This window comes from Vigna radiata, chromosome 2 (assembly GCF_000741045.1).
Source record: "Vigna radiata var. radiata cultivar VC1973A chromosome 2, Vradiata_ver6, whole genome shotgun sequence".
Classification (NCBI taxonomy): Eukaryota; Viridiplantae; Streptophyta; class Magnoliopsida; order Fabales; family Fabaceae; genus Vigna; species Vigna radiata.
In genome coordinates this window covers 17,397,531-17,413,575 of record NC_028352.1, presented here as the reverse complement: position 1 = coordinate 17,413,575, position 16,045 = coordinate 17,397,531, and the positions used below count along the sequence as shown (strand labels likewise).

General features: G+C 30.6%; 1 protein-coding gene and 1 pseudogene across 2 annotated transcripts; one reads left to right on the top strand and one right to left on the bottom strand.

Annotated features, from left to right (window-relative positions):
• Positions 1-5,498: 5,498 nt before the first annotated feature.
• On the top strand, positions 5,499-9,632 carry LOC106755158 (beta-glucuronosyltransferase GlcAT14A). 2 transcript variants are annotated; one of them, XM_014637265.2, is made up of 5 exons: positions 5,499-5,721; positions 6,539-7,245; positions 7,657-7,732; positions 7,858-7,973; positions 8,870-9,632. In XM_014637265.2, exons 2-5 carry the CDS (start codon positions 6,669-6,671, stop codon positions 9,370-9,372), a joined length of 1,272 nt encoding a protein of 423 aa, XP_014492751.1. In that variant the 5' UTR covers positions 5,499-5,721; positions 6,539-6,668; the 3' UTR covers positions 9,373-9,632. The 2 variants fall into 2 exon arrangements, with proteins under 2 accessions (XP_014492751.1, XP_014492760.1); XM_014637274.2 differs by having other exon boundaries at positions 6,536-7,245.
• Positions 9,633-14,195: 4,563 nt separating this feature from the next.
• On the bottom strand, positions 14,196-15,835 carry LOC106752729 (annotated as a pseudogene).
• Positions 15,836-16,045: the final 210 nt, after the last annotated feature.

Here is a 16,045-nt window from a genome sequence, read left to right as displayed (position 1 = left end):
TTTTTTTTCCTAATGGTCAAAGTTTTATCTTAATATAAATAAGAGGTGTCTAATATAGTAACAACTATGTATGAGATTAGTTTTCCTTATGTTGGATATACATATAGGGTACTCTAGTTATAATAAGTGGTAATAATAAACTAACTAATGATAAAAGATAAAGATAAGATAAAAACAAAATATCTATATAATATATCTAATAATAATCTATCTAACAAGAGACATACCTAACCCAATTAATTTTATCTTCTAAATATTTTACACAATCCCATTATTTTAGTAATAAAATAAAATTATCTTTAACTTAATTAATTTTGATAATTCCCTAAATAATATATCTTATCTTAATATTTTTATTCTAATTAATTATGATAAGTTCCTAATGCTATTTTATTATTATCTAATTATATCTAATATTATCTCATAATGTTTTTCTAATTGAATACATTTTCACCAATTTTTATAATAAAATAAACTCTTTAAATAACAACTATTTTATCTTTTACTTAAAATATTTAACCACATTTATATATATTTCCTAATTATTAAAATATTTAGAATCTCACGTCCCACAAAAACAATTTTTATCCTTAAAAATATATTTACAAAAATAAAGGTATCTTGTTAGAAATACTTAAAATTATAGTTAAATAAACAAGACAACATATTTATATTTTAAACATACATTGTATCTAGCAATTTTTAAAACACGTATTAACCAACTATGATATCTTTCACTCTTATAATAATTATCTTTTTTATTTTAAATAATGACTTTCATAACTATCACATTTTCTAGATATATTTTATTATTTTAAATCTGAGTTGTTTATGTTATTATATAAAAATTATTTTATTAAGTGAAATATTAAGCTATTTACTTCTTTTTTTTATCTCCAAATATAATCTTGTATTTAAGGAATATAATTAAATAATGAAAATTGGATTTGGTTGTCTAATTTTGATAGGAAAGTGAAATGAAAATGTATGGTGTAATATTATTAGGATAAGTCATTACTAACAAAAAATAAAAAATAAAATTTTGACAATTGGAATGTATATATCACGCATACTTAGGTAGTTCTTAAATCATTTATTTACATTCAAGCATATAATGTCTTAACTTAATATACTTAAAAACTATGCAAAGTTAAAAATAGAATATAATAAATTAAGCCATAATTATCATTGCATTCTAAATTGATATTAGATAAACGTGTCACATAAAGAATAAATTTGATACGACAATTTAGTCTATTTCCTTTACAACACTTCCTTAACTAACCTATTATCCAATTAAATTTATTTTCTTTACAACAATTAATATACACTTTTATTTTGTTTTGAAGTCAATTTTTCATTTCGTTTTTTAAATAAAGTTCATCTGCAAATTCATAAACATATTCATTTACTCCAACTTTATTTATTTTTAATGTATTTTTCATTATTATTAATATATACATATCTACTAGAACTGCCAAAACGGTTAACCCAGCCCCAATCTGACCCGGTCCACCACGGATTGGTCACTTAGTGGACCAACCCAACTCGACTCATTTATTAGAGAGTTAGAAAAATTCAAATCCGGTTTGACCCATCATGGGTTGATGGATAAACGAGTTAGCTTTTTTCTAAATAGAAAAAAATTACAAATTTTCTATAATTCAAATCTAAACAAATTTCACTCCCAAATTTCATTTTCCACGAGTGTTTAATTAATTTTGAAAATAAGAAACTTAAATAATTTTTTCAAGCAAAAAAATAAAAATAAATATTTTTTATAAAATTAAAATTAAATTTTATAAAATAAAATTAGTTAGGTAGGTTGGTGGGTCAACTTGGCCCATCACAGGTTCAACCCGCATGAGTTAGGTTTAAACGAGCCGAGTTGCAATTTGACTCGCATAAAAAAATACAATTTTTTAAATCTAACCCAGTCCGAACCCATGGTGAACCAAATCGGCCCACGGGTTGCGACCCACTTTGACAGCTCTAATATCTATGACTACTAATCAAAATAATTATACAATCAAATAAAAAATAAATAAACGTCTTCACATTTAAATAATTAAATACAAAAACACTGAATCCTTAACAATATTTCTTCACATTTATATATTTAAATACAATAAAACTAATTAAATTGATTTAAAATATCTTATTTACAAAAAAAAAAATAATTATATTACCATTTTAGAACACCTTCACGAACCTCAAAATTTTTCTTAATCTTAAATTATTACCTACTCCATATCAAAATATTTTGTAAATTACACTGCTTAATTATTTTGAGATAAATTAATATTACTAAAAAATGTATTTCTCAAATAACTTAATTTTTTCACAAGTCAATTCCCTTAAATAATCATATTATTTATTATTATTTTAGTATCTACTACTACCTTATTTAAAACAAAAAATATTACTAACATAAAATTATATTTCCAATTTTTAACTTCAATTCTTTTTAAATAATTTCACCTACAATCATCTTATAATTTAATTATATATTTCTAACTCATTACACTAAACTACAAATACAATATTTTTCATTTTTTTAATTTTCTTTTTCAGCCTCTATTTTTTTCAAAAGAAAAAACATTAGCACAGAATTTTATTCTCTGAGAATTAAATTGAATAAATACCTCCAAAATTAAATTTTCTATTTGTGAAAATTTTTAAAATTTAGTTTTGATCTAAATTATATATAGTATTATTTTAATACTACCTAAATATTTATAAGATAGTTCTCTCTCTATATATATATATATATCTATATATATATATATTTTTAAATTATATTTCAATAATAATTATCTTAACACTTTAGTTTTAAAATGTTAATTTTACATATTGATTTAATTATTGTATAATAAATTAAAAAAAATAGTAAAATACGTGAATAAAATTTAAAATTAAATTTATTTATCAATTTCACTAATAAATTTATTAATAACTATATACATTATTAAACTTGTAATTTTTAGTAATCAGTGTAAAAACCAGATAATTCATTCTTAATGATATTAAACTTTTTATACTCTACAAAAGTTTTATATAATTAAAATTTTAAAATGAAATATTAATAATTAATAATTATTATATTTGTAATGTTTAAAATATTTCTATTAGTTTTATATTGATGAAAATTTAAAATATTTATAAATTATTTTCATTAATTTTGTTTTATATATTTTTTTATTAGAAATATGTTCTAATATTTTGAAAAATTATACGTATTTTTAAATTAGAAAAAAAATAAAATTTTAATATTTATTATAAATATTATTTTATGAATTATAATAAATATATTAATTATTATTTATTTTTAATAAAGTAAAATAAAATTATTTATGCATTTTAAATATTAAATAAGTAAGAAAAAAAACTATACATTCAGGAGTCGGTTTGTGTAGGATCCAATTAAATAGATGAATCAATCCAACTAAATTTATACTTTCTCAATCATAAGAATCAAATGAGTAAGTTACTGTATCTAAATGTAATAGGTTTTCATTGAAAGAAATATTTATCAAATTTTAGAGTTCTTGGATGTAATTAATGTACAAGTTTTAATTAAAGAAATACTTATTACACTTTTTTTTTACTTATTAATTTTTTAATAAAAGGTATTACTTAACAATCTATCCTAAAGTTTGATGTTAACATTTTATTTTTAATTATATAAAAATACATATTAACTATTTTATAACGAAGAAAAACACATTTTACTTTTTGTTTCAAAGTCTTGTTCGTTTGAATGGATTTGGAAAAGAGTAGTTGAGAGGATTTGATAATAATTTTTTTGTTATTGGTTATTTGAATAGATTTAGAGATAAATAAGAGTAAATTTGGAAGTAATTTTTTTTAATATGTCACATAAATTAAATTATACACTAATTCTTACAAATTTTATTTCCAAATCTACTCTCACTTATTTCCAAATCTATTCAAATAAACAAAAAAAAAATTACCTTCAAATCCTCTCAATTATTCTTCTCAAGAACACGACGAAGGTAACATTTTTCCCATCACATTCATCAAAGAGATGTTTTTATTCCCTCCCAGGACATAAATGTATCAACACCAAAGTTTGAATTAATACATTTTTTTAAGAAGTTAATTTAAAAAACTAAAAAACAAATACGAAAACAAGTTTATAATGAAAACTCAAATCATGCATTTTTCATGAAATGATTTCGAGTTGGTTAGCATTTTCCTAAACATAGGTAGGAAACACAGGCACGTATATTTAGCATAATCTAATAAGAGAAAATAGCGTGTGTGAATTAAAAATGTATAAGATTTTTGTGAAATTCAATTTCTGTCTCGTATTGTATTTATTTTTGTAGTTTGATCTCTTTATTTAAAATGTATTTATCTTTTCTTTCTTTTAGAAAATTTACAATTTTATTTAATTTTCAATTTAACCGAAGGTATAAAAATGGTTATAATACATAAGCCAATTCCATTTACTACGACTTAGATTTACATTGAGTTATAAAAAATCTATTTTCTTTTTTTAATATAGATCAAATTCAAATTGACTCACTTAACCTTTTAAGTTAAATGAGTATGAAACGGGTAATTCATAATCCACCACCACTAACTTTTTATTATTTTTTATCAATTTTTTAATAAAATTTTTTTCTTTTATTTTTTTTAACTCATTCTTTTACACGTCGAAATATATATATATATATATATATATATATATATATATATATATATATATATATATATATTGTCTAAAATGGTTTAATAAACTCTTATATCATATTAAAAAATAAATTTTAAACATAAATTAATTTTACAAAATCAGTATGTGAAATAAGATTTACATATACTTATATAATTTAGATTGATGTTATTTATAATATTGTAATACATATATAAAATAAATTAGAAGAAAAAAAAATATTTTTAAGTCAGTCAATTTACGAAATCTACTAGTTGAACTAATTTATTTTTAAGTCGAATTATATTACAAAATTTTTAATTCACCAAAATGAATGAACTAGGTTAAACTAACATATTTCTAGTTGAACTTGATGAACTAACTCTTGTGGATTTAACACATAATAGGATCTTTACATTAATACTATATTTTATTTTGTTTAAATTTAACTCAAACTATTGAAACTAAAAAATTATAGATTGTAAAAAATAATTTAATTAATTAAAATATAAAAGTAATTATAAAAATAAAAAAATTGATGAAAGGTATATATATTTTCAAAAAGAAACTACTAAGTATGTTTATTTTAAAATGAAAAATCAAACTTATATTTTGTACAAAATAAAAGAACTAAAGTTATATTACTAGTAGGATCTTTACATCACCATTCATCACAAGCTACTCCACATTATAGATTTATCCATTTTTACAATAATTATTTTTAAAGAAATATGAAATCATAAACAATATCTTTTTATTAGTTAACCATAGATTTAAAAAAGAAATGTAATTATGTTGCTTGAATTGTAGTTGGCATCTTCTCTCTAGCGCCTTGGAGTAACAGAAATGCCTAAGCTCAAATACAATCGCTTTCTCAGTTTCTTTTACAAATTCATGTATAAATAATCATGAAACAGTCACAAACTAAGGCCATCCTTACAACAAAAGAAACCCATCTTTCATTCCAATAAATCATTAAATCTCTATCCCAATCCAGATTTTTCCCATGATTTGTTTCTTCTGCTCTCCACCTACAGATGCAGGTTCGTGTCTCAAGTTTTCTTAGGTTGTTTTGTTCATTGATCAATGTTATATATCTATATCTATATATATAAATATAGCATAAATAGATAGATAGATAATGATCAATCATATGATTTAAACTTTGTTTCATGCATATTTGAACTTAAATTTCAGCCTTGTGTTTATTACCATGATGTTTCTGTTTTTGTCCTATATTTTGTGTTTCTGTTTTTTGTATGTATCAACAAAACATAAAGGTAAAATAAAAGTTGAATGTTTGATCCGGATGTTTTGTCCATTTTTCTGGTTTATGTTATCGTTTTCTTTCTCAGCGTTTTTGGGATGCAGATTCATTGTTCTTTTCAAAAACCTTTTGAAACCTCAGGAATCAAATTTCTTTGGCACGCCATGAGCTGAACTGGTCTTTGATTTTTTCCCGACGATTTGTTCTAGGTCATTATTTTTCTGTCTATTTCGTTACAATACAATCACTATTTCCATTTGGACTGTTTCTCTTACACATTTTTTTAAACACCTCATTGACAAGAACTAGTACAACAGTGTTTTGGTTTTCGGTAGTTGTTTATTCCTTTGCCACTTTTCGATATCTTTTATCCTCCAGATTTGTCTCTTCTGTTAGGAAACGCATGCGGACAACGAATCACAACACATGCCTACACATGTTTGAAAATTTTGGCTATTTAAAATGCCTTATTTATTCTTTTATTTATTGGGGCTTAATATGTTTTATTTTGGAAACTACAATTCCTTTTTTTATGAAAACAATGAATGTCAATATTCATTTATTGAATTGAATACATGATTTTGATTTAGCAGATACAGTTCAAAGGCAGAGTGTGTGGAGAAGATATATTAAGAGATACCAATATGGTTATATCAGTGGCTTCTTCTAGGTGGTGATTTTCATGGAATGAGAGAATTAAATAAGAGCACATGATACGTCTCAATGATGGGGTCCTTTCACGTGGAGAAGAAATGGCAATTTCCTCTCATTATGATCTCATTTGTGTTCATATTCTTTCTAGCCACTTGCTTCAACATGGGGCTTGTTTCTACAATTCACAGCTTCAATTCAATATTATTCTTTCTTCCATCTCGCCTAGCCATAAACCAATCTGCTCCAGTTTTTGTGGAGACAAAGATTTCTTCTACAGCTCCAGCTCCTACTGTGCTTGCAATTCCTCGCTTTGCTTATTTGATTTCTGGCTCAAAAACTGACTTGGATAAGCTTTGGAGAACTCTTCTTGCCCTTTACCATCCCCTGAACCATTATATTGTTCATTTGGACCTTGAGTCACCACTAGAGGTGAGGTTGGAGCTTGCTTCTAGAATTGAGAAACAGCCTATTTTCTCTGAGGTTGGGAATGTTTTCATGATTCAGAAAGCTAATATGGTCACTTACAGAGGACCAACCATGATTTCTCACACTCTTCATGCTTGTGCCATTCTGCTCAAGAGAACTAAAGACTGGGATTGGTTTATTAACCTTAGTGCTTCAGATTACCCTCTCGTGACTCAGGATGGTTAGTATCTTATCTATATAATTGTTTCAATTTGCTCTTCTCCTCATGTTGAAAATTTACCTACATATCAACTGTCTAAAAGTGAATAATTTCATGAGTTTTGTTATGCTTCAAAGTTTTAGGATGTTAAGATAATGATACTAATATAACTTATAAGTTTTATGATTAAGAATGTTATCTGTTTGATTTTATGATTAAGATGTTGTTCGTATTTGAATTTTGTCTTACACTTTAGCTATATATATTGTGTCCCAGATAAATTTTTTTTTCTCTACATAACACCACTCTTTAAAAAAATATTTTTTTAACAAAAGGCCAACGGTTCTGATTCACACTATATGTGGTTGCAAATGTTTTTTCTCCTGATTCTTAGATACTTGGACTTACTTGGGTGTTATTTTTTTTTTTCAGATCTTCTATATACTTTTTCTGGTGTAGACAGAAGCCTTAACTTCATTGAGCACACAAGTCATTTGGGATGGAAGCAGTGAGTTTTTTCTTGCCTCCTATCCATCTCATAATCAATTCTGAAATGTAGTTATGCACATAATGATGAATTGAACTATTCCCTTCACATGTAATGCACTAAATGAATTGATCCAAACTGTGCAGGGAAAAACGAGCAATGCCTTTAATTATCGATCCAGGTCTTTACAGGAGAAACAAGTCTGATGTTTTTTGGGTTGGTCCTAAGAGAACTTTGCCAACAGCATTTAAATTATTTACTGGTTAGTTTGTCCCTTTTGGTTTTCATTTATTCATCCTTAATAAGTTATTACTTGGTCACTATTCAAATGTTTAAAATTTTGGTTTTCATTTATTCATCCTTAATGAGTTATTACTTGGTCACTATTCATCCTTAGTAAGTTATGTTTAGAATTTTGCTGTTAGTCTGACTAGTTACTGAAATTGAAAGCTTTAGACAAGCCTTCTAGGTCAGTTATGACCGAGTAGCTTTCATGTTTTTGAGGGTGAATATACTGTAACAAAAGGATTATCTTTTTTCATTCTTAGGTGCATCGAAAATTCTAGTTTTTTATGCGTAAAATATGATGTCATATAGCCATTTCTAATAAGACTTATGACATGTTTGATTTCCATTTTCAAAATCTGTTTTAATTTTCATGTGAAAAGGTTGGTCAGATAACTGGTGGAGGGTAGTGAAAGGCGCAGAACAAAGTGTGAAATTGCGAGAGAGGTTTAACAAAATGTACTCAGATGATGTGAAAACATCTCCTAGTCACTAATTTTCGATTTTGACTTTTTATTAATAAATTTATCATGAATTTTTACATCTCTACTATGTCGACAATGCAAAATTCACAAATCATCTGATGTCACAGAGATCATATCATAAAAAGGAAAAGAAACAAAATACAAAATCATAGGGACTACACCAAACTCACATAAACAGAACACAAGAAAACCGTTACTAAACAAAATGAAAACATGGGAAGCTGAAACCTATTATGGTACGAGAATTGAATTGCTGAGAAGCATGAGGTTATGTTAAGAGAACATTCTTTAAAACCATAAAGTTAGAAGAGAATCAAACATGCCCTTTGTTTTCAATTGACTTACTTCTTTTTCTTTTGTTAAATAATGGTCGGTATCAACATTGCAGGTTCAGCATGGATGGTTTTATCACGCTCCTTTGTAGAATATGTTGTGTGGGGTTGGGATAATCTTCCAAGGACCCTTCTTATGTACTACACTAATTTCATCTCCTCCCCTGAAGGCTACTTTCAGACTGTGGTGTGCAATGAGCCAGAACTAGCCAAAACTGTTGTGAACAGTGACTTGCATTATATTTCATGGGACAATCCCCCCAAACAGCACCCTCATGTCCTTACAATCAATGATACAAACAAGATGATTGCAAGCAAAGCTGCCTTTGCAAGGAAATTCAAGCACAATGATCCAGTCTTAGATGAGATTGATAAACAATTACTACATAGGGAAAAGGAACAACTATTCACCCCAGGTGGTTGGTGTTCTGGCAATCCGACATGTTCAAAGGTTGGCAACATTTACAAGCTTACACCTGGTCCTGGATATCTAAGGCTGCGGTTCCTTGTAACTAGGCTAACTTGGATGGCTAAATTTGGTCAGAAACAGTGTAAATAGAGATGTTATGGGAATTTTTATTGTTAAAGAGTTAGAGGAGTGAAACAAATTAAGGCCACTTTAATGGCCAGATATTTCACTCCAACATTCAGTACTCCATACTCTTCATTTGCAGGGTACAACAGTCATAGATATGAACATAGTCAAAGTTTACACCTGATACCATATTCATTATTAAAGGTGGAAAGAGAGTCATAGTGTTGATTGACAATTTTCGCAATTAGTTAAAAAATGTCATTAATTTCAAATTCTAGTAGTTCAAAGATAATTTTGGTAATTAGTTCATTGTTCCAAATGTTTTAAAAATTTTAAAATCTTCAACCACATTTAAAAAACTGCAAACCAAGGAAATTTTAGGTTGTTTTGTTTAACCAGTGTACAGGGCCGTTTGGACGGTCCTGGAGAACAGGGAGCAATTAAACGACCTAAAGACGAAAGATAACAGGGATAGATAAGACCGGAGGAACATCAGTATATTGGACAACCTAAACTCGAAAATTAGTATTCTCAGCATAAATTAAGGTAAGTATTGATTAGGAATAATGTGTTGAGATTGGGCCGAGATTAAGGTTTCACTAATCTCAAGCCCATCTCCAAAACTATAAATAAAGGTCAAAGGTAAGAGGTAGGTGATTGCATTTAATGTGCATTTAAGACTATTGCTCTGACCCCGTACGAACTATTTGCTGACTTAGGTATCAGAGAACCTTTGGCAAGTAACCCCTCTCGACGGTTGAAGTGAAGACGACGACAGAACGAAGATAAAACTACACGAACGACTTTGGAGAGGAAATTGTGAAGGTGTTTGAAGTTACTTGAGTCTACGCCCGAAACATTTTGATGTCCACCGTGGGGCCGAATGACTTGATAAAAACCCAATGGTGACGACGAGGAATAAGAGTTTAGAGGACCTGACGGAAATGATCAGAATGCTTCAGCAGAAGATGGAAGAAAGGCAGCAACGTTATGAGGCAGAGCTAGCTGCCGTTAGAGTTGAGAATGCAGCCAAGGCCGCCAAGCAGAAGATTATAGAGGAAGGAGATAAGACCGTTCAGGTGAAGCGGACAAAAGAAAACACGGTGCCAGATGGCACTTGGCAACCAACCGACATAAAAGGCAGGGAGAGCGGGACAAGAACCGTCCCAAAAGAGAGCATGATGGTTAGTAGAGAGCACTACGTGGTGAAGCCTGAGAACACGGCGGGACGCTACCGTTCGTCCTCGCCACAATGGAGGTTCATATATCTAAAAAGTTAGTCCCTCCCCAATTCAAGATGTATGATGACTCAATGGACCTAGAGGATCACATCAAGACGTTCACAACCCGGATGATTTTCCACACCGGGAACGACCTCATTTGGTGCCACGCTTTCTCTCTGTCATTGGAAGGAGAAGCATTGGAGTGGTTCAACTCCTTACCTCCCAATTCGATCAACAATTTTGAGAGCCTCAAGTGTATATTCGGACACCAATTTGCAGGCAGTCGAGCCCAAGGCATAACTATTTTCTCATTGGTGAACCTGAGGCAGGAAAAGGAGAAGTCATCAAAGGCGTTTATGGACCGGTATCAAAAGATCATACGACGGGTGAAAGGCCTCAACCTTGAGCTTGCCCTACAATATGTACTCCTGGCCCTCAAGTCGGGTCCGTTCGCCGACAACATTTGTCGACGAACCCCGAAGACGATGGAAGAACTGAGGGACCGACTTTTGTAAGGGTATTGTTTTCATGCCTAAGGGATTCTATGACTTTAGCATCCTTGTCTACTATTGTATTATCTACAAGTTTTTTTATTTTCTACCTTAGTTTCTTCCTTTTCTTTTTCTGTGACACTTAACTCTAACCTAAGACTATTGACTTTTTGTTGAAATGTGTTAATGTTGTTCCTAGATGTATCTACTTATCTTTTAGGTTGTTTCTATGTGCAAGAAGTTTTGTATGTTGATTACATAAATTTTTATATGTACAGGAAAGTTTAATCGAATACGATAGCAGTTCATAATATGCATTTCTTATTAAGTGTAGATCAGAAAATTTTTCCTCGTCATCAAAGTCATGTGATGTACTCTGAGTGTTTCCTGCGACAAAGCATACTCTGGTGTCTTCGTCAGATGTGGCCAGGTCTTCCCTGGTGTTCATCAACATCTTTTTGTTTTCGTATTTGGGCCTAATTGACATCTTCTTTATGTTTTCAAGCTCGGGACACTCTAATCTAATATGTCCAGGTTTGTTGCACTCATATAGTTGTATCTTTTGGTCCTCTGTCTCTTGTAATGTTCTTGGAAGTAGATCCAAGATGTCTGGCCTTGAACATTGTGTCTTTTCTTTTCCTCCATAATGTTTGGAGCTTTCTCGTAATGAATGAAAACTCATCTTCGTCGTTCTCATCCAAGAGTCATGTTGCCCGACTTCGAGGAGGATTCATCTATTCTGAGAGCCTTCATGGGTGTATTCTTGACAACTTTGATTGGGATGCTTTTCTCCTTCTTAATGGACTCATTCCGTCTGGATTCTTTGACATACACAGAGCTATGACCTTAGGTCTTCATTGCTTAGGAAGACTTCGTAGGATTTTGTCAATACGATCAAAGTTGTCACATGACTTTCCCAAGGATTTCAACTCGTTTAGGATCGTTTGAAATTTACTGAACATGATCTGAATGTTTTCATTTTCACGCGTAGAAAACAATTCATATTGGCTTGTCAGCAAGCTCAACTTATTCCTTTTTACTTTGTTTGATCCTTCGTACGTGATGACCAAGGTGTCCCACATTTCATTTTCTCCTTGGTAAGCGTGAACCTTCATGTATTCTTCTTCTGAGAGTGTTAGAGTTTAAGAGATATCCTTCTCTCCCTTGAACAAGGGAGGATGGTTAACGACATATACTTCGATTTCCATTCCTTAGGATCGTTTCTTGTAGTTCTGCTAAGAACTAACCCCGCGAGGTTAGCTCTGATACCAACTGAAGTACCGAAAAAACACTAGAAGGGAGCTTTTGAAACCCATCTGATATAGCATGTTATCGAGCTTCTAAAATATTATTTTGAAAGCTTAGATGCTCGACTTGAAATATATTTATAAACATTGATATGTTTGTCATGCTACTCAGAATATATCAATTACAGTGTTATGTAAGAACTTCCTTAAAAAGAAATGATCACTCAGCTTGGAAGTTCTTGTATTTGAAATATAAAGTTCAACTGCAGGTTTTGTAAGAGGATCATTTAGTTAAGAGAAAAGAAAACAACACAAGAGATTTAATATCGGTTCGCTCCAACTAAGCTTCATTCTTCTCCACAGAGTGTTCCATTATAATCTTGACATATTACAAATGAGTATTAGCACCACTCTTAGTACTCAACTACCTCACTAAGATTTCCTCTGAGTATTAGCACCACTCCTAGTACTCAACACATTGCCAAAATTTCCTTTGAGTATTCGCACCACTCTTGGTACTTAACAACCTTAGTCAAGATTTCCTTTGTGTATTTGAACCACTCTTGGTACTAGACTACTGAACCTAGATTCCTCAACTCAAACATAGTTTAGTTGCAAGTGTTTTAATTCTCTTTGGAATTGCAATCAACGATTGCTTACAAGTAGTTCAGGCTATATCTCTCAACGAGAGGATTTGATTACAATTCAATGCAGTCTAAACATTCACATGTGTTTCTCTCTTCTCTCTAACAGTAGTAAGAAATTTGATGCTTAAGCTCGAGAGTATTTCTTTCTCTTTTTCTCTTCTCTTCTATTTTCTTCAGCTCAGATGTATTATTTCCTTTTGATCTCTTTCTCATTTTATCTTTTTCTCTTTAGGATGGATATGTTGTTGTAAGATCTTCTTTCTTAAGATATTCTCTTAAGCTATCCTCTTGATTTTCTTCTTGAGAGATATTATATTTATAGGCTTAATGTATATTTGGCCGTTAGACTGAGTTTATAGTTTATAGCCTTGATACTTGTGTTTTCTCTTTCCTCTTTTCATAACAACCGTTGTGTAAGTCAACTTTGTCAGAGCAAGCATGCTTTTTCAGTCCTTTGCTTGAAGTAGGTTATACAATCTTTTTAGACTTTGCTTCAAGTGAGGAACATTCCGTAAATATCTGTCTCTAATGTCCACATTTTGATATTCGATTTATAGCACTATGGATGCATGTAGAATAGCTTATTTGCAAAATTAGAGTAAACTGTGCATGCAGGAGATATGACTTTTCTTTTTACTTTTGTTGTTTTTGAACGTTGAACATTTAATGTCATTTAATGCTTGCTTCGAACAACAAAGTACTTTTTAATTTCCTATCGTTAGGTAGCATTTTATCTAAAGATACCAAGCATAGATAAATAATCCACCAAAAGATGAGGTACTTATTTAGCTCATGGTATCGTTTGATCAAGTAAATGCTTTTTTAGCTTTTTTTTCTCTTTTTAGAGATATAACATTTAACTTGCTTAAGCTTTCTTATGTGTTTTAAAGATTAAGTCTTTTAATGTATTTTGTCAGAGACATTGTCTCGACCCATTTTGTTTTCGAGAGAAGCCAAATACCTAATCCAAGTATTATAAGCATTGAACATTTAACTCAATCTCTCTTGGACTCTTTCAGACAGGACATTGTCTAACCATGCGTTTGGGTGTTTTAGCCTCGATGTTTTTCTATGGTTTAATACATATTTTGGTCCCTCTTTTTGGGCGTTTGGTTCAAAATCATCCCACCTTGGAAAAAAGTTCTATAAGATCCCATATTTCATTAAAAACTGATCATTATGGTCCTTTTCGTAGATGCCGTTAAAATCTTAACAGCATAGTAGCTAGCGTGGCAAAACCTATCTGAGATGTTTATTTGGATGCTTAGGTGGCTCAGTGAAGTGAAGTGAGTTGGCAGAAATGTTAAAATTGAGTGAGTTAGAAATGAGTGAAGTGAAGTGAAAACTGACCCGTGGACTGATGAAAGGGAGCTTTCCAGTGATTCTAGAGAATAAAACTGAGAGCCACCCGCATACTTCAATCAACCACAAAGGGATGCTAAACATTGGTTTCTTGGTATCAGTAATCACAGCGGCCATATCAAAAACATGCTTAAACGAAGCATTTTTCCCTGTTAGTAGATACCTACTCCCAACTTTTCCTTTCTTCATTGCTGAAATGTGCCCCTCCACCACATCGTCAAATGAATCAAATCCGAATATTAAACGTTATGAATTTCATTTAAGTGTATATAAAAGCCCATGTACCATAGTTCAATCATATATAGCTATCCAGGATTCAACAAGCCGTAGTAATTTAATCATATACCATTCGTGCAACAACGTTTCCTGCAGTGACCTTGCCAGGCCTATAGATTACTCCAGGATACAGTAGGACTATTGACAGCCCCGCCGACGTAGCTTGCAGTGCAATTTTATCCGCAGCGACCTTTGATTTCTCATATTCAGTACAAAAATATTTCTCGTGATGGATCTGAAATTGCAATTGGAACCAGAATCAGACTTCATACCCCTAAAATCATCCTTAATAGAAGAAAATACCTATATTTAAAACAAAATCAAATAAAACCCTAACCCCCAAATAAAACAACAAGAACATCTATGAGTTAGGTTTAGATTAGGACTATTTACCTCACGTAAGTACGATGTTCCACTTACAGAAATGCAGAAATCAACAACAATTACCACTTTCACAAGAACGTTGAACCCAGAAAAGCAGAAATCACTCTTTAATAAGGGGTAATTTACTTTAACCCACACTTAAACTATTTTTCGTCATTTTAATGTTTTTCTTAAATATTTACATATTAAAATGACTTCACAGAGCCACCTAAGCATCCAAATAAACACCTCAGATAGGTTTTGCCACGCTAGCTATTATGCCGTTAAGATTTTAACAGCGTCTACGAAAAGGACCATAATGAACAGTTTTTAATGAAATATGGGACCTTATAGAACTTTTTTCCAAGGTGGGATGATTTTGAACCAAACACCCAAAAAGAGGGACCAAAATATGTATTAAACCTTTTTCTATTTCCTAAGACCTAAGTGTTTTCCTATGTTTTTCTATGTTTGGGGTTCAGATTCAAGGTTGTGTTTGTTTGGGGTTTAAACTCTAATTCTTTTGTTTTTTTTATTGTTAACCCGTTTTGATGTTATTTGATTAAACTTGAAAACATGAGGGCGTTTGTTTGCATAGACGATTTTGTCTTTAACATTAAAGGTATCATTTGCGATAAGAAATCAATTCACCCCCCTCTTGGTTTGTTATACACGCTAACCATTCTGCTGCACCACTTAGACATCAATTAATGAGGCAATAATGAACATATAATATTTTTGATGATTATACTATTTATAGGATAATTGTAGTGTTTGTGGGCCCTCACCTATATGAGCTTGGCTGGACCCAGTGGCCGTTTACCTCATGAGCTAGTTTTTTGATCTAGATTCTACTAAGTTACAATGTAGTACACCATTAGCTTTGGTAGACCAAAAGTTAGTTGAATGGGCCGACTTATGGCCTAATAGTGGTGGTCATATAGGCTTGCTTGTGGTGAGGTAAAATTAGTCAGACAGGTCGACTTGTGGCCGAGTATAAGCAATCAAATAGGTTGGCTTGTGGCTAGGTAGTTCACAATTAACTCTAGTAGGAGGCATATAACTCTAGTAGGCAACACATAGTCATA